General features: G+C 31.5%; 1 protein-coding gene across 9 annotated transcripts in view; it reads right to left on the bottom strand.

Annotated features, from left to right (window-relative positions):
- LOC115209141 (protein TANC2) overlaps window positions 1-21,840 on the bottom strand; it is a 1,073,170-nt gene that overhangs the window by 88,418 nt on the left and 962,912 nt on the right. For 7 of the 9 annotated variants that reach the window (XM_036501213.1, XM_029777300.2, XM_036501212.1 and 4 more), the window contains one exon: window positions 3,939-4,223. The exons of the other annotated variants lie outside the window; for them this stretch is intronic. In XM_036501213.1, coding sequence (XP_036357106.1) covers window positions 3,939-4,223 — 285 coding nt within the window. The remainder of the gene's footprint in view (window positions 1-3,938; window positions 4,224-21,840) is intronic. 9 annotated transcript variants of the gene reach the window in all.

Here is a 21,840-nt window from a genome sequence, read left to right as displayed (position 1 = left end):
TACCATGCTTTCATTAATCATTTTAGGTACCCACATAATCATAAGATGTAGGCAGTCTCTCAATATTCAACTAATACTCATTTCAGCTAAATAAATTGGAGCAATGTGAAATGAAGAGCAATGCGAAATGAAGGATATTATGCATCACCCAGTCCACAAATTGAACCTACAGACTGAAAACCCAATACTCAAAAAAGCAATATGCATATGTGTTTTCAAAAATATTTACATTTATGTATGTATGTGTATGTATATGAGAGAGAGTAAATATATATATATATATATATATATATATATATCTTTATATATAAAAGAGAGGTTGTGTGCTGTCTGTCTCCTACGATTTAGATTCCTAACTACTCTCACATTTTGCAGTGCAGTTTAACCAAAACTGGGTATCTTATAGTCGTGATTCATATCGACCCCTTCTGGGTATTAGTGCGCGTCTACGATGAGTCTACGATTTAAAAAAAAATTACCATAAATTTTTCCCATTTTTAATTCATTTTTCGCATATATAAGGGAAGTAACTCTCTAAAAATTTATTATTAAATCTTAGAACGTAAAAAGCTACAGTAACCACCCCCCCTTTGTGGTTAGCCATATTGAGATGGCTATTATACTTTACATCTCTAAAAATGCTTATATAGTTATTTCCCTTACAAACCCGAGCAACGCCGGGCAATACTGCTAGTATATATATATATATATATATATATATATATATATATATATATATATATATATATATATATATATATATATGCAAACATATATGTATGCATGTACATACACATAAACAAATGTAAGTATACATAAAACTATATAATTTGGACTAGTATCCTCAGCTTTTGCTTCAGTACTGTAATTCACTTGGTTTGATCAGATTATCATCAGATGTCTTATTACCGAATATATACATCATACAAGACTGATTTGCTTTCAGTGGTTTAGTAGACAAGGGCTTCATTTTCTTAGTTTGGAAATACATTTTTTAGTTCAAATCCAATCTAGTACTGGTTATGATTGAGAGTCAAACAAAACATGTAATGCTGGTGTGAACAAATATTTCATCTGTACAGGTGATATTTAAAGTCCAAAATATTATATCATATACTTAAGTTTTGTCTCTTATTAAGCAATTTTGTGGTTAAAACGTTTATTGAAATAAAACTTGATAATAATAATGTTTTTATCTCTTCGGTTTTCTTTCTTTCTCACATGTACATACAAGGTTTATGCTTTTGAACCTATTTACAAATTTGCCTGTTACAGTTGCTTTTATAGTTTAGTATGGACATAAAAGATTATATAAGAACTTAGTGGGACACAGTTACTGTTCTTCTACTTATAATCTTGTTATGTCCACACATTTTGTGATTTGCTTAAATGTAAATTCTTTTTACTGTTCAATTAACTTCATGATAAACAAACACTTACACACACATGTATGTATATTACACATAAACATGGACTTGCACATAAAGTATCTCTTTACAGGTGATGTATAGCATATGTTTACAACTGAAGACTTCCTGTAAAAACCATATTTCCGATGAAATTTCATTAGTGAATCTCCAGCTGTTGATCTACTAGTTGGAACTTTCTCAACATGTTTTGGATGAATGCCGACACAAACAGACACACATGATAGACACGGGGAAATTTTTAGTTTCACATAAGCTGCAGATTTGGATCCATTATAGATATTCCTAGAAATCTTGATGGTCAATCACAACATTCTGTTGAAGATTTAATCAGCTTTACAAGCTGATTAAATTTGATAATTCTGTAAAGTTAATTCTCAGCAATGTCTTATAATTATCAGAACATTAATCTTAGTTTATTTCATTTATAATCTCATCTATGATATATATATATATATATATATATATATATATATATATGTATATAAGTATGTATATATATATGCATACACACATACATGTGTGTGTATACACATGTGCACACGCATGTATATAAACAGATTCAGAATAATAGATACATACTTATCAGAGTGGGCATTACAATCTGAGAACAAGTAGTTTTAAACTGCATAGATGTGTGTGAGCATGGATATATAAAAATTAGATCTTGAAAATTTAGCCACAACCTGCCTACTATAAGTTTACATAGTTAAGTACCTTTGAAATCCAGGCGTTTTAAGTCTCCACAGAAATGTGGAAAAATAATTTTCCTCCAAGTTTCTATATTATTGAAATCGGAATTAACCCTCATTACTTGGTCTCAATAATTTTGTTTCACATCTAAAAAACCACTGATTTATCTCAATAAGATTGTTTTATGTGCATATGCATGTACACACACATTCATTAATTGCAAAGAGAAAAAAAGTTTTAAAAAGCAAATATATGTAAATAAATAGAAAATATTAAATAAAGATTGGAAAGAAAAGCATGTAAATTCTCTAATTTCAATAATCTTTCAACTATAGTTAGTTAATTGCCAAATGGATTTGGTATATATTAAGGATATTTAAGAGAAATAAAGAGGGAAAAAAGACATAGATAGTGGAATAGCATTTGGATGATGGTTGACAATGTGGACACTTTCCATATTTAGAAAATACCAGCTGAACATTCTTGTTAGAATTATCATACTGTGTTAATCATGGATTATATTTCATTATTCCTAAAACTGCTTTGTTCTGGTGAGGATTATAAGGTATTAAGTGAGTCAACTCACAGCAAAATCTTACAGATTTTCTCAAACTAATGGCGTTGCATTTACACTTGCTATTCACTAAATTAGAAACTTCAACCAATTTCAGGTGATCAATCAAAATCAGACAGAATTACTTTTCCTGGAGCCAATGTTAAGAATAGATCAACCAAAGTTCTTTTAATTAGAAACTAAATAAAACACACCTTTTTATGAGATTCTTATTGATTAAAATTCCTACTCCTTTTCTACAGCTAAAAAAAAAGAAAAGTTCTTTTGCATGGATGTATCAGATAATTAGTAGCTAAGCTTTAGAAACATTAAATTCTATTCAACTGAATACTGACTGTGTTAATGGAGGGAGTTAAAAGATTATAGATGTGTGTCTTAGAAGGTAAATTATCCAGATAATCTCCTACCTAAGATAGAAATTGGTCAGCATTATCTGTTAAATATTGTTCTGTGTTTATTATTTTAGTCTCAGTACAGGACATATATAACGCACCATAACAAACTACTCTATTTGAGGTAGTACTCCAACTGCTAGAAGCAGTAGCCAAATCTCCTGCAAATAACATCTTACACTCATAAATAAGTGAAGGAAGCAATGGATAATATAATATTAGATACCCTTAAAAAGATGGGAGGGTGATTACTTGAGTGCCTTATTTCATAGGTTCATTTGATCAGGGTTGACCAGGGGCTAAACAACAACAGCAGATATATATATGCGTGTGTGTGTGTATATATATATATGTATATACATATGTGTGGGTGGGTGTGTATGTATGTGTCAGTGTCATAATATATCTAAATATACATGTTGTTTAACCACTAAGATATCACTGGTTGTTATAACTTTAAAATATTGTAGTGTTCATTTTATAATAGAAATATATGCTTTTCTCTTGTAAAAATGTTAAGGAAGCAAAAATGTTAGAAAGATATGTAAAGAAATAAAAATATTGTAAAGCATGAGGAAAAGTTTTGCTGTAAGCTTCTAGGAAATAATTAGTCTTATATATGCTAATATTTATGAAATAAAAAGGAAGTTTTAAGGGTGCTAGTAAATATTTTTTGAAGGCACAAACATATGCTGCAAGTATCCAAAGCAAATTAGATGCCTATGACTCACTAAAGTTAAATAGTTAAGGTTATATATAGAACCCAAGATGGAGATAAAAATGTTAAAACTATATCTATAACATTAAAGAAATTCTTGTTTTATTGCTTTTGTAGAATTATCATTAACTAACCATTTCCTGCTTCTTCAGTTATTTCAGACATTGGTCCTTCCCGATCTAGCTCGGGCAATTCATCAATATCATCCGTAGTCACAGAAACACTGACACTGCTGACATCTGGTGAGCCAAGAGCAGAGTCACTGCTGTAGTGTTTTGGAATGCCAAGCTCATTGTATAAATAGTTCTTGGGAGGCAAGGGAGGCGGTGTTGGAGATGACACAGGTGGAGAGGTGAGGAGAGGTGCTTTCGTTATCTTCGTTTTGGAACTTTGGACCACTCCAAGCCGAGGAGTTGCAGCTGGAGAGAAAAGGAGAAAGAAGCAGTTAATATCAGCCAAGATCATGGCCCGGCGTTTATTTATTTTATCATTGTAAACTTTTGTCAAATTAACAAAGTATGTGAAATCTTTTACAGAAAGGAAATTCAATTTTTCCATTAATGCCATGTTTAGCATTTTAAGCTGATGTACTAAAATATTGGTACTCTATTTAGAATGCTTCCACAGCATAGATATCAAATATATTGAAATTCTTTGGACTAAATTTCCAAAGATTTTAAAATTATTTTTGCCATCTGTAATTTGACAATTCTATTTTTCTGTATTATTTTCTAAACTTTATAAATTCCTTGGTTTGTATTCTAAATGTAAGAAATGTTCTTGCCATTTTTTTTCTGAAAAAGGATACAATAAAATAAATATACATGCAAAACTTAATTTGGAAACATTTGGCACAGTAAGCCTTGTATATATACAATGTTATAAAAATAAGCTATAGAATGTTATAAAAATAAAGCTATTGTAAAAAATCCATTCTGTAATAAATGGTAAATAGAAAAACCAATTATGTATAAAAGAACGTAAATTTGAATAATGGCTCATTTCAAGAACATTCAGTAAGTCTAGGTACAAAATAAAAAACAAAACAAAAACATTTTCATTTATAACAAAACATGAAAATAGATAAATAATTGCCCTAGTTAAAATAATATCATTTAATAAAAGAAGAAAAGGGATCATAATTGTATTTCTAGAAATGATAAAAGTGTCTTTTAAAGCTGCATGTTGATATTTTCTTATATATCATTCTACTAACCTAATCATCATATCGAACATTTTTCAAAATACAAAAACATGACTTATTAATTTTAGTTTGATTTCATCTGTATGTGACGTTCTCTTTAACACTTAACAAAAACATTTAAAAGGGAAATTCAAAGAACTTTAAGAAATATTGAATACCTGTCAGTCTGTCTGTCTATCTATCTGTCTGTCTATATGTCTGTCTGTCTCTATCTATCTATCTATCTGTCTGTCTCTATCTATCTATCTGTCTGTCTCTATCTATCTATCTATCTATCTATCTATCTGTCTGTATCTATCTATCTATCTATCTATCTATCTATCTATCTGTCTGTATCTATCTATCTATCTATCTGTCTGTATCTATCTATCTATCTATCTATCTATATATATATATATATATATATATATATATATATATATATATAAAATAGTACTAAAAGAAATAATGGAAAAAATAATACTAGAAAAACAACATTTTTTTTTCAGTTTCAATAAATTATATATATTCTTATATTTGTTTCAGTCATTTGACTGCAGCCATGCTGGAGCACCACCTTTAGTCAAACAAATTGACCCCAGAACTCATTCTTTGTAAGCTTACTACTTATTCTATCAATATCTTTTTAACGAACTGCTAAGTTACAGGGATGTAGACACAGACACACAAATACATACATACATATACATACAACAGGCTTCTTTCAGTTTCCGACTACCAAATCCACTCACAAGGCCACAATCAAATGACTGAAACAAGAGTATATATGTATGTATGTATGTGTGTGTGTGTGTGTGTGTGTGTGTGTGTGTGTGTATACATATATAAAAGGAATTCTAAAACTATGAAATAAACTTTTGTTAAAACACATGTATAAGGCTAAACAGTGTCAAGCTGTTGCAGTAGTCTAACATAAAGAGTTGACTAACCTACTTAGGGAACTGATACAGAAGAATTTAGGAACAGAATGTTCTTGTCTATTTTGGTAGGTCAAAACATATCTCATTCCCTTCCTTTTCCTCCTATCTAAAACAAAAAACAAAATAAAACCTAAGAATTCAAGAACAGTAATTCCAGCTATGTGCTAACCATATCTTCAAGTTATACAAACAGTTAGCATTTAAAGAAAAACAATAAATGCTATTTTATTGTTTATTTTCTTTTTAATTTATATTCTATACATTGTTTTATATGCTTTATATTTGTTATTTATATTCTTTCTTATACAGTTGAAAGAAATGCCATTTCATTTATATTTGTTTTTGCTCAATATTAAGTTGCTACAGAAATGTCTAAATATTTTGCCTTGTTCCTAAATGAAAGATTGAGACAAGACATCCCTAACATTTTAGTCATCATTTACATCGTTTTTATAATTGCTTTGAGTTTTCAAGGAGTTACGTTTATAGCTATTATACAAAAACTGTTTAATTATGTCAGACTGTAATTATGTGTTTAGTTAAGTTTAAATAAAAATGAAGGAAAATAAAAATAAAATGCCAAAAAATAAACAAACCCTTTTTCTCTCTTTCTCCCCTTTCCCCTCTTTCCTTCCAACCTACCTATCTACAAGTTATGTTCCTCTTTCTTATGATTACCATATGATAACATCCTTACATCACTGCCTCATTCAATGATACTGAAAGTGTTTTTGTGTATATAGAAGTATGTGGAGGATAGGCAATGAAGTTTTTCCAGATCCTCCAAAACTTTACAACTGAGATGGCTATTTGAGTTTAGCTAGCTTAATGCGTTGATTTTTCAACAAGGAATACCTTTTTTTTTTGTTTTGTTTTGTTTCTTGTAATTCTCTGTTTTGTAATGATTTCCAGTGAATTCAAAAGTAGCTAGTCAAATACCATACATTAAATATGTGTAACTTCATGAAAATATTGAATTTTTCAATAGATTTTAAAATATTACATTTTATTAGAAAAAAATCTGATTTAGGAATGGCAGAAATAAAGATAGGTTAAAATTTTTAAATTATTGGATCTTGAAAAGAGCCTTCTGTGAATAAGATGCTTTGTAACTTTTAGTGAAATGCTTGAAAATATGAGTACAATTCTTCATGACATTGCAACATTTAAAAGAATTTCAGTCCACAGTCAAGCTGTTTTAGATGAAGATTTCAAAATCCAACATTTCTAGTGTAAGATAGAAATAAATCATCTTGTTAATGAACTTACTTTTAAATCTGATACAGAGTGTTTTAGTCTTTTGATCCTCATTGTATGAGAGATTTAAAGCAGAATCAGAATAATTAATGCACCACAATTACATTTGTAATTTTGTTTTCTATAACCAGATACAAGTAATAATATAAAACTGATAATATACTTCTGGAGGTGAATAACTTTTACATATTAAAAGTTGTGAAATGGCAGTTTATCTTCAAGAATTCATGGGATAAGGCAGGATGTCTGCTATGATGAGATTCAGTTAGGACACTTTACGATCCAATAGATCTTAATGAAATGAAGAGAAAGAAATCCATGAAACTATTCAAGAAATAGAAGCTAATTTTAATAAACTATGTATAAAAAAATAGGTTTCTAATGCAAACTAGTTATAATTTGTCACCCCATGAGGAACACGCTTAAATATGAAGGAATAAAAAGGAAACAAAAGTATGTTTAGAGTTTGAAGAAAAATAAAATTAAACAAAATATATTGTTTGTGAGATGATGAAACTGTTTTCATCATTGTTCTTTCAGGAATAACAAAAATAAATTAATCTGGTTTGTATAAAATGTAGATGAAGTTATTTAAATTTCAGTGGATGAATTGATTTTGTAAGCTAGACATAAAAGAAAAGAACAATAAAAGGAAAAGAACTGAGTCCTCAATGGCAAGAAATCCCCTAAAAACAAAACAAAAAAAACAAAACAACAACAGTACTGGTAGATTTGTTTCAAACTTTGAGTTAATATTGATTGAATTCCTTTGGTGTATGTGAAAAAATAACTATCAAGAGACTTTAATTGAAAACAAATATAACGTAAGGATAGAATTTTATTTTATAGAATGGTGGCATGTAACCCGTGCTGGTGGCACGTAAAAAGCACTATCCAAATGTGATCAACACCAGGACCACTTGACTGGTCCCATGGCAGTGGCACATAAAATGCACCATCTGATCGTAGCCGATGCCAGTACCCCCTGATTGGCCCCTGTGCCAGTAGCATTCAAAAAGCACCCACTACACTCTCAGAGTGGTTGACGTCAAGAAGGGCATCCAGCTGTAGAAACATTGCCAGATCAGATTGGAGCCTGGTGCAGCTGCTGGCTCTCCAGACCTCAGTCAAACCGTCCAACCCATGCCAGCATAGAAAACGGATGTTAAACGATGATGATGAGAATTTAATAGCCATCAAATAAATCTAAGTGCAATGAATGGATATTTTTATTTTATAAAGGGTTACCGAAGAAATATAACAAATTGAAGAAATATAATATTTAGGCTTCTTCCAGATACAAAAGTTTGTACAAATCTATTTTGACTCCATGCAGAAATATTGAATCTTTATAATTAATTAAGCAAAATGTTTGGGAATAGATGCTTTATGAAAACACACAAATGAACATATGCACACACACAGATACATACATACATACACAGGCTTGCATGCACACACACACACACATTTACATGCAAATTCACACAAGGTATTGTCACTCCACACTGGGTGAATTCTAAGTTAGTGAAAAAGAAGCATTCAATACTGTTTGGTAGAATGGAATAACATTCACTCAAAGTTGATTACATGAGAACTGTTTATAGTTTCTCATTTCCATTTTTCAGGGACCTGATGATCATGAATGATAAACTCAACAGCAAATTGTGTTGGCTCAGCTTTGAATGAATAATGTCATATATATACGACACATGCACAGACACACACATGCACACGCACACACACACACACACACACACACACACACACACACACATTGATGTCATAAGAATTTATAAACTTCAAGAGAATGTGAAATAATCGGTTTTTTTTGGAATGTTGGATTTTGTAGCGCATGAAGCTATAAACAATAGCATGTAAATATTGGGTTAAAAAAATCCCTTGCATAGAAAACACCTGTCAGGTTTATAGGAAATATGGGTTTGAGTCCCAAGGGCAGCCTTTGACTTTTCTATTCAAGGGTTTTTTAAAACTCAATATTCACATGCTATTGTTTATAGCTTTGTCAGCTTTGACAGCCAACATTCCCCATCAAATTATGTGTATGTTTTTGTATGTGTGTATGTAAGTATACACTCACAAGTAATAGTTAAATTTTTGTAGCAATGATTTTGAGAGAACAACAAGAATGTATCTGTAAAATTTGATCCACATATCCCTTTCTTGCTAACCAGGTGATAAATGGACAATGAATTAAACATTTATAGCATATAATTTGAGATAAGTGAATGGCAGGTGCTCTATAGTGTAATGGCTAGTGACAGCTATGTGGTTCTAGCTTCTCTAACTGGAACATTTATTTTTTCTGTTTTAAATTTTTAATATAGTCTTTTATTTGTATTGGTTTCAGTCACTGGGCTGTGGCCATAATGGGGCACCACCTTTAGTATTTTTGTTTTTGTCATTGATTGCAGTGACTCAAGTACTTATTTTATCATTCTATATCTTAATGATTGACAAAATTATCTTTTTCACTCAATACTGATCTTAACTGGTGTCATATGTCAAATATAAGCACATGCATGAACACAAGAAACATGCATATAAGCACACTGCTACCACCACTACTATTTTACGCTTGCTTTCCATACTGGCATAGATTGGATGGTTTGACAGGATCCAACATGTTGGATAACAATGTGTTACTTTAGTATCTTAATTTAGGCTTGATTTCTATGGCTGGATGCCCATCTGAATATCAACCACTTTGCAAAATGTACAGAGCATATTTTTTGTGGTGCCAACACTACAGGGGTTCTCTTTTCCTCAGCAAGACTAAAAAGTTTAGTCAAACCCTACATTGTCACTGCTTGATTTCCCCATTACCCAACCCTTTATGGAATGTACAGGGTGATATTTTTGTCAGCTCAACTAAGGTCACTTTGTAACACACAGGGCAAAGGAGAGAATGGGAAAGTGAATAATGACTTAAAGTGAGGTATGGTGAAAGTTGCTGGGTGATGTGGATTGATTGCTGTGAAAGGTTGATGTTGAGAGAAGTTGCAATATATTAGGAGAACAGATTTATTGTTGTGAGGGGATAGTAGAGAAGAGAGATTAACAGAGGTGCCAGAAAACATCCATTTGCTGTTCCATACATGCACACATATATATGGAGAGGGTGAGAGAGAGAGAGAAGAGAGAAAGACAATTTCTGAGTTAATGTGAAAAATAAACTAAGTATATTTTATCCCCTGATACATGGTGAATAGTGATATGTGTAGCTACATGCGTATCATTTTCATTCCAAGTAAAGTAGACTAATTGGAACAAGTGATAAAATGTCCGAGTCTGATCTTTGTTGCCTAGCATTTGCTAAACTTTTTTTTTCTTTTAAAAAGTAGCATATAAAATGTGAGGTTGGCCTTTAAAAATAATTTCCCAAATGTCAACACAAAATCCATGCCTGTTCCCAAAACACTCTATACATCTTCTAAATTACAATGGAAAGTTTGTTCTGAAGGGAGATTGCATATATATATATATATATATATATTTACTCTAAAGATCAAGCAAAGGTTGAAAAGAGTATATATATACAAGATAATTTTTATAAGTTTAGTCTTTGATAATATTTTAAAATTATTGAATTAGTGAACAAGTTCAAACGAAATAGAAGTAGTGGACAACAAAGTTTGGATTGAACAACAGATATAGATCTATCATGTGTCATTGGATTTTTAGAGTTGGTAATTTGTATATATAGATGGTTCTAAGTTCTTTATAAATGAAATAGAATTATTATATTTTTGTCTTGTTAAGTAGACACAGGCAACAATGTCAAATATTACTTAAGGAAAAAGTAATACACTAAAATCAGTTTGAATTAATTTTGAAGATCAATGGGTTCATTAAGTTATCATCTAAAAATCAAATGTTTTCTTCAATGTAACAAAAAAAAAAATACCATTTAAATAAATATTTTAAATGAATCACTTAAGTATAGATTATGAAAAGTATATAAACTTTAAAATAGAAAAATGGAAAAGAATTAAAAATATACTTTTTATAAATGAAATGTAAGCATTCTAATAGTAGATGAACTTATTCCATCATCTTATAAGAAATACTATCTTTTACAATGTTTCAATTTCTTTGCACTACTACTACTATTACTACTACTACTACTGATGATGATGATGATGATAATAATGATAATTCTTTATTAACCACAAAAACTTAAAGAAATACAAAAATATGAAACTTTCTTAAAGGGTTACAAAGTAAAGTCAGGTGTAAAAGCAAGCTTTAAAATATTAAGTGGAGGAGAGGAGACATAATACAATAGATGAATGGACATTACTAAGATTTTTAAAGTACATAGATTTGCAAAGTAATGAATAATAAAAGTATGATAAAGCCCGTAATATTTAAAGGAAATAAAACAAGTAAGTTGGCTTTGGATACTCCACAATCCTACTCATTAACCAATTCTCAAAATGATTATGAATGTATTAGAAAGTGTTGGGGGTGGGGTATGTTTCATGTTGCAAAACTTCTTCTTCTTAAGATTATGCTCACTGTGATGGCTCAGTTTTATTTTTACTAATAATCTATCTTTTGCACGTTGCTTTAATTCTTAACGTAACTGTTTTTGTGATCTAACTTCTTAAGAAAGACTATGGTCACAAAGATGTATAATTTTGTCTACTGTTTATTTAATTTTCAATGGACAGTGATTGTTAATTATACTTTGATATTTTTCTGAGGAGGAGTATCATTGTTGTTTTGAATAAATCTTACCCCTTTCTTGCTAACCAGGTGATAAATGGACAATGAATTAAACATTTATAGCATATAATTTGAGATAAGTGAATGGCAGGTGCTCTATAGTGTAATGGCTAGTGACAGCTATGTGGTTCTAGCTTCTCTAACTGGAACATTTATTTTTTCTGTTTTAAATTTTTAATATAGTCTTTTATTTGTATTGGTTTCAGTCACTGGGCTGTGGCCATAATGGGGCACCACCTTTAGTATTTTTGTTTTTGTCATTGATTGCAGTGACTCAAGTACTTATTTTATCATTCTATATCTTAATGATTGACAAAATTATCTTTTTCACTCAATACTGATCTTAACTGGTGTCATATGTCAAATATAAGCACATGCATGAACACAAGAAACATGCATATAAGCACACTGCTACCACCACTACTATTTTACGCTTGCTTTCCATACTGGCATAGATTGGATGGTTTGACAGGATCCAACATGTTGGATAACAATGTGTTACTTTAGTATCTTAATTTAGGCTTGATTTCTATGGCTGGATGCCCATCTGAATATCAACCACTTTGCAAAATGTACAGAGCATATTTTTTGTGGTGCCAACACTACAGGGGTTCTCTTTTCACTCATTTGATCTTCATTATTCTCACTTCTACCCTTATATTTTTTATTTAGTCCTTCCAGTTCTCTAGGGCAATCACCTATATTAGTGATTCTTACTATGAGAAATATAGTAACTAAGCTTTTTGCCCTGTATCATCAATCTCGGGCCCTTTTCTTGGCCCAGCTCCAACATGGCTTTACAGCCTTCAGGAATCATTTGAACTTGCAAATCTACTTTGAAACTACCCTCCTTTATTTACCTATGGTATGACCCAAAAGTGATGACTAACGATGAATCTGCCATTTCTGAAGTCTTTTATCAGTATTCTTGCATATTTTGTCCCACTTACTGAATCACAAATGTATGGATGGAGTTACGTTTGATGATATCAGCCTGTGCTTTGGCCAAGTATCAGTCTTGAAGGTACAATAGGTGGTAGTTCTATAATTTTTGCCATTTTTAGTTGAAAGTATTTCTTCTGAGATGTCTTGAAGTACTTGTTGCACTTCTTATCATGAAGCTAGACTTGTTCTACATCCATCCTTTTGGAAGTGGAGGTATATTTTTTCTTTGCTCTCTCCTGGATGTTTCTATAACAAAGAAATGCTGTTCAATCATAAAAATTTCTCTTAACTTACTGTTTTTTGTTTTGGAACTGTGATAGGTCCAGTTAATATTAAGGGAGCTTCCCTTTGACACAATACTATACGAACAGTTTATAGTGTGTAACTCTATATCCAAGAGTCACCACTGCTGTTGTTATTATTACAACAACTATTTTCAAAACAACTTGTTTAGGTGTTTAGGATATTCTTATTTATATCAATTCTTCACTGAAATGAACATTTCCTTCTCCTTGGACATTCAATTGCATTTTTGAGTCTTTTTTTCCATTGCAATGTTAAGTAACAGGACATATATTTGGCAGTTATTTGGGAAGTGAAAATGTAATGAGCATAATAGATTTTAAAAGTTTGTAAAACAAACTTCTTTTGTTGTCTACAGCCAGCCATTGTATGTAAGCTTTCATTAGGTAATTACAGTCCATTTTTGTTTTGTTTTTACAAGTACTCTAAAGAAAATTTGAATAAATCAAGTCTTGAAGAGAGAAGGAAAACAATGTCTTCACATTACAAGGGTCAATAATAATAATAATAATAATTATTATTATAATCATAATCATCATCATCATTCTTCCTGTAAAAGGCACAGGGCCTATTTAATTACATTGACCCCAGTGCTCAACTGATACTTATGTTACTGAAAAATAAATCAACCCTGGTGAAATTTGAACTCAGAATGTAAAGATGATGAAATACTGCTAACATTTTGTCTGACGTGCCAATACTTTAGCTTACTACTTTAATAATAATGTAATAATAGTAGTAGTAGTAGTAAAAGCCATAGTAATAATAATAATATTATCAGTGATGGAGTCCCCCGTTGAAGACAGTGTATAAGCATTCAGCTTTTGCAGAACGACTTACACAATTGATTTGTGTATAGTGACCAAATGTTCATGCTGCACATTAGCTCCCTCCCTCCCTCCATCAAATTGACATTGTCTGAACAGGTGCACAGTGTGCTACACATCAGGCATCAATGTGATTGCATAGCAATGTGAGATAAAGTGTTTTGCTCAAGGACACAACATACCATCTGGTCTAGGAACTGAAATCATGATTGCTAGATCGTGAGTGCAACACCCTAACCACTAAGCCATGTGCCTTCACATTAGTATTATTATTATTAGTAGTAATAATAATAATAATGGTTTCACATTTTGGCACAAAGCCAGCAATTTTGGAGTTGGGGTTTAAGTCAGTCGCATTGACCCAACTGCTCAACTAGACTATGCCTTTCACTTTGAAAGGGTGAAAGGAATAATTGACCTCAGCAGAATTTGAACTCAGAATGTAAAAACAGATGAAATATTGCTAAATATTTTGCTCAGTGTGCTAGTGAGTCTACCAGTGTGTCACCTTAATAATAATAATAGTAATAAAAAGAGAATAACTTATTACATGTGACAAGTATTTCAGTGTTTACATTGCTTCGTAAGTAGAGGGGACTATAATGTGAACATTTGCTTACTCTTCCACATTTTACAGTTGATTAAGGTAAAAAACATAGCCTATGTGTTGTTTGTCTTTATTTTACTCTATGCACACTGATAAGGAATGAATACATTGCTGTTTATATGAACAGGACTGTATCAAAAAAGTTAAAGAACCAGAAGTAAATAGCGGGGAGGGGATAATAACATGACCAAAGTATAGCTATTAACTTAGCTAGGAACAATAAAAACTAGAAAGATAATCAGTTTTCAGCTCAGTGAAGTGTCTACATATTTTCACCAGCTGTTTAATTACTAGCCTCTGAGAAAGAACAACATGCAAATAAGAAGCCAAAACAGAGGTAGCTGGTTCAATAGCTTTAAACAGTTTTTATAATGCTTGAATCAACAGATATTTAGTTATTTTTAGACATTGGAAAACATTCTTCAGGAAATACCATTTGGAAGGCTAAAAAAGAAAATCTTTGGGATAGTTGTGAATGTGTTTTCTCTAGTATAAGGGGGTAAATTAGCCTGAAAAATAAAATTGAATCATTCTTATCATTCTGTGAAAGTATTTTCTAAAAATAGTTGTATAATATTACTTTTAGATTAAGGATCAATATTTCTTGTTTCACACGTGACTTGATTTGAGACTATATGCTGAAACTAACACAACTACATCAATGAAGAGCCATTCTAGCCAATTTTATAATGCACAAAACTGTTAAATTCATTTCAAACTTGAATTTATTTCATTAGGTATCAAAATTTTCATCACACAACTATAAACTGTCACCATCAGAACTGTTTGAAAATATCTTGATAGCCAGTTGTAATAAGGTTAGGATTTTCTTTTCTTTGTTATTATATATGTGTAAGTAATATATGTAGCCACTTTAACATGGCTAACCATTCAAGTGGAATCTACTGCAATTTTTTAACCCCTAGAAGACATCTCCTCTAGCGGGTTAACGATGCACAACTGCATCCAATAAAATTTCGAGCAGGGGAGCGAACCCCTACCATCTCCTATATATATATATATATATATATATATATATACATACAAGGCTGTGTGGTTAGGAAGCTTGCTTCCCAGCTATATGGTTTCGGGTTCAGTCCCACTGCGTGGCACTTTGGGCAAGTGTCTTCTGCTACAGCCCTGGGCTGACTGAAGCTTTGTGATTGAATTTGGTAGGTGGAAGTTACTGCCGTGTGTGTAGGTGCTTGTGCCTTTCCAAGAGAGAAAGAGAGGGATATATACACACACACACATATACATCCTCTGATGAGCTTAGAAACAAATAAATTGCATTTGAACCCATGAAATTAGCCACTGGCTACTATTTCGTTTAGATTATTTTTTTTTGTTTACTTCCCCCAACTGCCTTTCTTTTTATTTATATATTTATGTTTTTCCTATATCATCTTTCTTTTTGCTTTGTATAAAATGTTAGATATGTTAGAACATTTCTTCTGTACTGAGGTTAATTTGTAGAAATTAGGTTTCTACTATATTGATTAAACACATTTTATAAGTCTACAAAGAATACGGTATGAAAACAGGAAGGAATATGAAAATATCAAATGAAGAATGATGTTGTTAAACTTATAAGCATCTACCAGTATAAACTTATAAATGTAATTACACATACTTAGATACTTACACACACACACACATGTATGCATTCATAAACACACAAATACCAATAGTCATCATCATCATCATTACAATGTCTACTTATATGATTCACATGGAATTGGTTGAAGTAGATCTTCTATAGCCAGATGCCATTCTGTCATCATTCTTTACCTGTTTTCTTGCAATGTAATATTTCTTTCTGGCCAGACATGTTTTCACAGAAGATTGGAAATGAAGGACAGTGTTTGTATGACAGTAATGCACATATACAACTATCTCTACATGCACACATACATGCACACACACACACGCTCCGATACATGCACAATGGGCTTCTTTCAACTTCTGTTAACTAAATTCACTCACAAAGCATTGGTCAACTCAGGACTATAGCAACCAAGGTTTCACACAGTGGAATTGAACTCAAAAGTACATGGTTGGGCAGCTACCTTCTTAACCACATAGATATCTCTATGCCTGTCTACCTCCCTATCTATCTTGATAGCTTGTTTAACATCCGCTTTCCATCTATACATACACATATAATATATATTTATGCACAAATACTCAGAGACACAAGCATATGTATATATGCATACACACACACACACACACACACACACACGTGTATGTATATATGCACATGTTTACATTCATTTTGAAAATGTATAAGCATGTAAGAGTAATCTAAGTGGAGGAGGGGAAATATGCATTCCTAGTGTGTGATGGCATATTATTACCTCATTCAGATTTACACTTGTGACCAAGTTTGCATTCTCATATGCTGACCAATTAATAGTTTATCAAAGTATAATGATATTGTGTTGAGTCAAAAGTTTTGCAATATTTTCGTAACTTCTTTGCTCTATTCATCAAGTTGCAACAAATATAGCCTAGCATTCAAAGTAGAGGCCATCATGTTGCACTGTCTGAAACCACCTTTTTGTTAGTTCTTTGATTCTACACTAATACCAGTTCTTCTCCTTCAAGGCAAAGAACTCCTTCACTGAAGCTTCCCCCTCCTCTTGGTTGATGAAATGAGTGCAGTAAGTGAGCTATGGATATGAACAAGTAATAATCTGAGGAAGATATTTTTTCTGCAATGCTAATGTGTATAAGTGGTGGTCAAACAAGGGCCAGCTTTTGGAACTTGTTGTCAAACATGAATGTTTTGAAGATACGGTGATGCTCTGTGTCTAGTGGAATTATGAGGAGATAAATAACTAAAAGTTCATTCTGAAAGGTTGAACAATCGATGACAACCTGTACTCTGAACAGCTGGAGCAGATGTATGCTCTTGTGTGGTAAAACTACCCTGAATTGGTTAACAGAAAATGATCTTTTCTGTAGCAAGACAGCACAAGACCTCATACCATTCAAACGATTTGGAATAAACTCAAGGAACTTAAGGGAAGTGAACAGATGCCAAACTCAGCATTTAGTCCAGACTTAGCTCTTTTGGACTATTGTTTGTTCCGATCCAGGGCTTACTTCCAGCACTTGCAATGCTTCATTAATCAGGAAGAGGTGGAAGTTTCAGTAAAGGATTTTATTTCAGAGGACAAGATGTGGTATCAGCATGGGATCAAAGAACTGGCAGAAAGGTGGCTTCAGACAGAGCAACACGATAGTCTCTACTTTGAGTGCTAAGCTGCTTTTGTTGTAACTTGATGAATAAAGCAAATAAGTTATGAAAATATCGCAAAAGTTTTGACTCAACACAATATTAATGCATCTTTATATTATGTTAAATAAGCAGAACTACTTAAACATATGAACACTTTCAATAAAAGAGATCAATGTTGCTTTACAAACTTACTATCTATCAGAAAAATCATCATGGAAAATTCTTGTAGTTGAAATCAGAATGGATTAGTGGCCACGAAAATAATTATCATTGTTGTTGTTGTTAATAATAATAAAAAAAAAACAATAATAAAAAATACAAAATCATCGATTTTAAACAGAAGCTCTAATCTTCTGAAATACTCTAATTATTTCAGAAGTTAAATGATAACAATTGATTTTATATTCACTAGAATTAACCAATTAAAAAGCACATTAAATTCAATTCTTAATGAGAACCAACTGATTCTCTGGAATAATTTTCCTAAAAGGAAAATAAAGGAACACTTAAACAATCATTTATTTAGAAATATCTGTAATCAGATAATAGAAATTTGAGGGAAAAAAAAAAAAAAAAGGAAAATTTCTATTTACTGTAAACGGAGAGAAGCTACAATGAACTGACGGTGATTGAGAAATCACTTATAGAATTAAAGAATGATTTATCAGACCTTTGTTCATTTAAGATAGTTTATCAAAATCAAATATGTTCAATTTATATTTATGAATAATTGAAAATTAATAGTTGTCTCTTATGTATACATCATGAAATTTAAGTGACAATCTTTCAGAGAATTTTCATTTAGCATTTCTGATAAGAAACAGCAAATGATATCAAGAAAATTTTACAGAACCATATTATGATTTATGCAACAGCTGTAAGAAACCAATAACTTTTTCTGACAAAATTTTTTATAATTCTTTTATAATTTTAGAATTAATAACTATTTTTGTTTAAATTAATTTACTGCATAGCTTTGGAAGATATTCCACCTGAAAATATTCTTCCTTAGATAACTTGTTTTCAAGAGTGCAGTATTTAAATATTCAATAGATACAGATTTTACTATTTATTTGAACATTATTGTAAAAGATTGCTGTAGTTGAGGGCAGAATGGATAAGTGGCCATTAAAATGATTACATTGTTGTTGATGATGAGGGTGGGGATAATGATGGTAATAACAACAACATCAACAATAACCATCTCTCTGTTTTTTCTCAAGGAGAATGTAGAATATTTAAAACTTGTTTAATGTATATATTTATAAAACTATTGTTTGAGAATTAACTAGACTCTAAAGATAAAAAAAAAGCATCAAATAGTAAAAAAGTACTATAAAGTACTTTAGATGTGTTTCAAAATCTAACATAACTTTGCTATTTAGTATACATTTTAGATGTATAATAGAAAGTGAACATTTAGTGACAAGCAATTTTCTTTCAATGAAAAGAAAATAATGGAGGAAATGTGAGCTGACACATAATGCTGAAAGCTAAAGTTACCACAAGTTTTGCTTTTGGTTACAGAGGAAAAGAGTTAATTACAGCAAGAGTTGGTAAGATATGGAGCTCTGAATAGGTTTTAATACCATTTTAAAGCACCATTATAACAGATTCCATATTTACTTTAAATTTAACAATACTTGAGTAATATGTTTCCAGTATTTCAGGATCAGTAAATACTTTGTATCTTAAGAGACTAGAAATACAGTGAATATCTTGAATTTGAAAGTGAACTGAATAAAACAAAATGTTAAACAGCTAATGGTTGCTGAAATTAAATACTACATTTCTCCATTATATTTTTCAAGCAACACTTTAATATTAGAAATGCTTAATGATCCTTGTAAATCTCTGAAACTTATCAGATATTGTTTCAATTAAGTTATGTCAAGTTTTGTTTCATCATTCATTCTGACATTTTCAATATTCTGAACAGAAGCAAAAAACGTGGAACTATTTTCTGATTCAATGCTTTTATGATTATTTTTTGATTATTTTTATTGCAACATAAATAGACACAGACATGGCTGTGCAGTTGAGAAGATTGTTTCCCAACTTTGTGGTCTTAGGTTAATTCCCACTGCATGGCACCATGGGCATATACCTTGTACTATAGCCCTGGGTCAACCAAAAACTAATCAGTGGATTTACCACACAGAAACTAAAGTAGCTCATAACACTCAGACACACACACATAAACAGATACATACACAGATGTGTGTGTGTGTGTGTGTGTGTGTGTGTGTGTGCACGTGTGTGTATACTCTTGTCTTGGGTACACTTGATTGTAAAAGAGCATTATCATCATACAAGTTAGGTTTTTCATTTCCAGTCTTCCATAAAGAAATAAAAAAAGGGCTCTAATCCTTAAGGAATAGAAAATTTTGTGATTTTTGTTCCAGATTTTTAAACTAATTTTGGTGTAATTGGCTTCCAACTCTTGAGTTTCATTTTCCTAGGACCATACTATTTCTTTTATCTATTTCATTTTTATTCAACTCATCGTTGATCTGTGTCTTGTGGAAGATTGTCTAATAGGAGCAGCTTACTCAGCTGTGTATGTATGTTCTATTTTTGTTTAACTGACTATATAAGTATTGGTTTCAAGTTTTGGCACAAGACCAGAGAGTTTAGGGTGGCAGGTAAGTCAATTATCTCAACCCCACTCCTCAAATGGTATTTATTTTATTGACTCCGAAAGGATGAATGGCAAAATTGATCTCAGTGGCATTTGAACTCAGAACATAACGACAAATGAAAATGTCACTAAGCATTTCATCTGGTGTGATAATAATTCCGTCAGTTTACTGCTTTAACTGACTACATAATTATTGTCAGCATTGAATGGAAGCTGGCAATCATGGAGATCTTTCTTAAGTTCCCACATCCTTCTTTTTTAGTTAAAAATTTTCTTACTCTCTTTATTGATTTCTTTCTGAACTTAACACTTATATAAATAAAGGTGTTCAATTGTTTTAAAATTATTTATCCCAAAATATTTTCCACTGAAATTTATTCATTGCTGAATACCTGAAGGTGGGGGATCATGTGTGTGTGTGTGTGTAGTGGGGATTCAGTAATATAACTAGTTGGATGGTTGCTTCACTGAAATCTATGAAATGAATGGTAAATTTGCTTTTATTACAGAAGACTTGTGTTCTCATCATATCCAGTATCTATTTTGTTTAATTGCAAAACATGCCGAGAGGGAAGATAAATTAACTAGAAAAAGTTTTATGACTAACATATTTTAAGCTGTTTTAATGATAAAAGAGTTATCTACATAGCATAGATATTAGATATTCATGCTATGTAGATAAGAATTGTTTAGTTATGACAATTAAATAATCTTTCTTTCTTTTTTCATAAGCTACGTGACAGGCTTGGCTAAGTGGTAAAAAAATTTGTTTCCCAATGACATAGTTTTAGTTTTAGTCCCATGGCACCTTGGGCAAGTGTCTTCTTCCATAATTCCAAGTTGATCAAGGCCTTGTGAGTAGACTAGGTAGATGAAAAGAAGCACATCATGTACTTCTGCCTGTCTGTCTCTCTCTCTTTCTATATATGTGTGTGTGTGTGTGTGTGTGTGTGTGTGTGAATGTGCATGTTGGTGTCTTCTTGCCGTGACATCATGTGATAGTTATGAGAGGCACTGGCTTGGAACTGGTGTCCTTATTTCCAATGTTATTGGGAGCAGTTGGGAGTTGGAGAAAGCAAGGGTATCTAACTGTAGAAAATCTGCCTCAACAAATTCTACCTGACCCATGTGGGCATTAAAATGCTGCTGATGAATATCAATATATAAGCTACTCAGTATAATTCATATTTGCAAATAAATTTGATAACTATGAATGATGCGTGAATATAGTCACTATAGTAAACTGATTGACTGTTTACGGAAAGCAAAAACTAGTCCATGAACATTCTGATATAATTCAATGTTCAAATTTTTTTTAATATTTACTATAGTG

This window comes from Octopus sinensis, linkage group LG3, assembly GCF_006345805.1.
Source record: "Octopus sinensis linkage group LG3, ASM634580v1, whole genome shotgun sequence".
Lineage (NCBI taxonomy): Eukaryota > Metazoa > Mollusca > Cephalopoda > Octopoda > Octopodidae > Octopus > Octopus sinensis.
The sequence above is the reverse complement of the archived record's forward strand: the minus strand, read 5'-3'. Positions and strand labels throughout refer to the sequence as shown.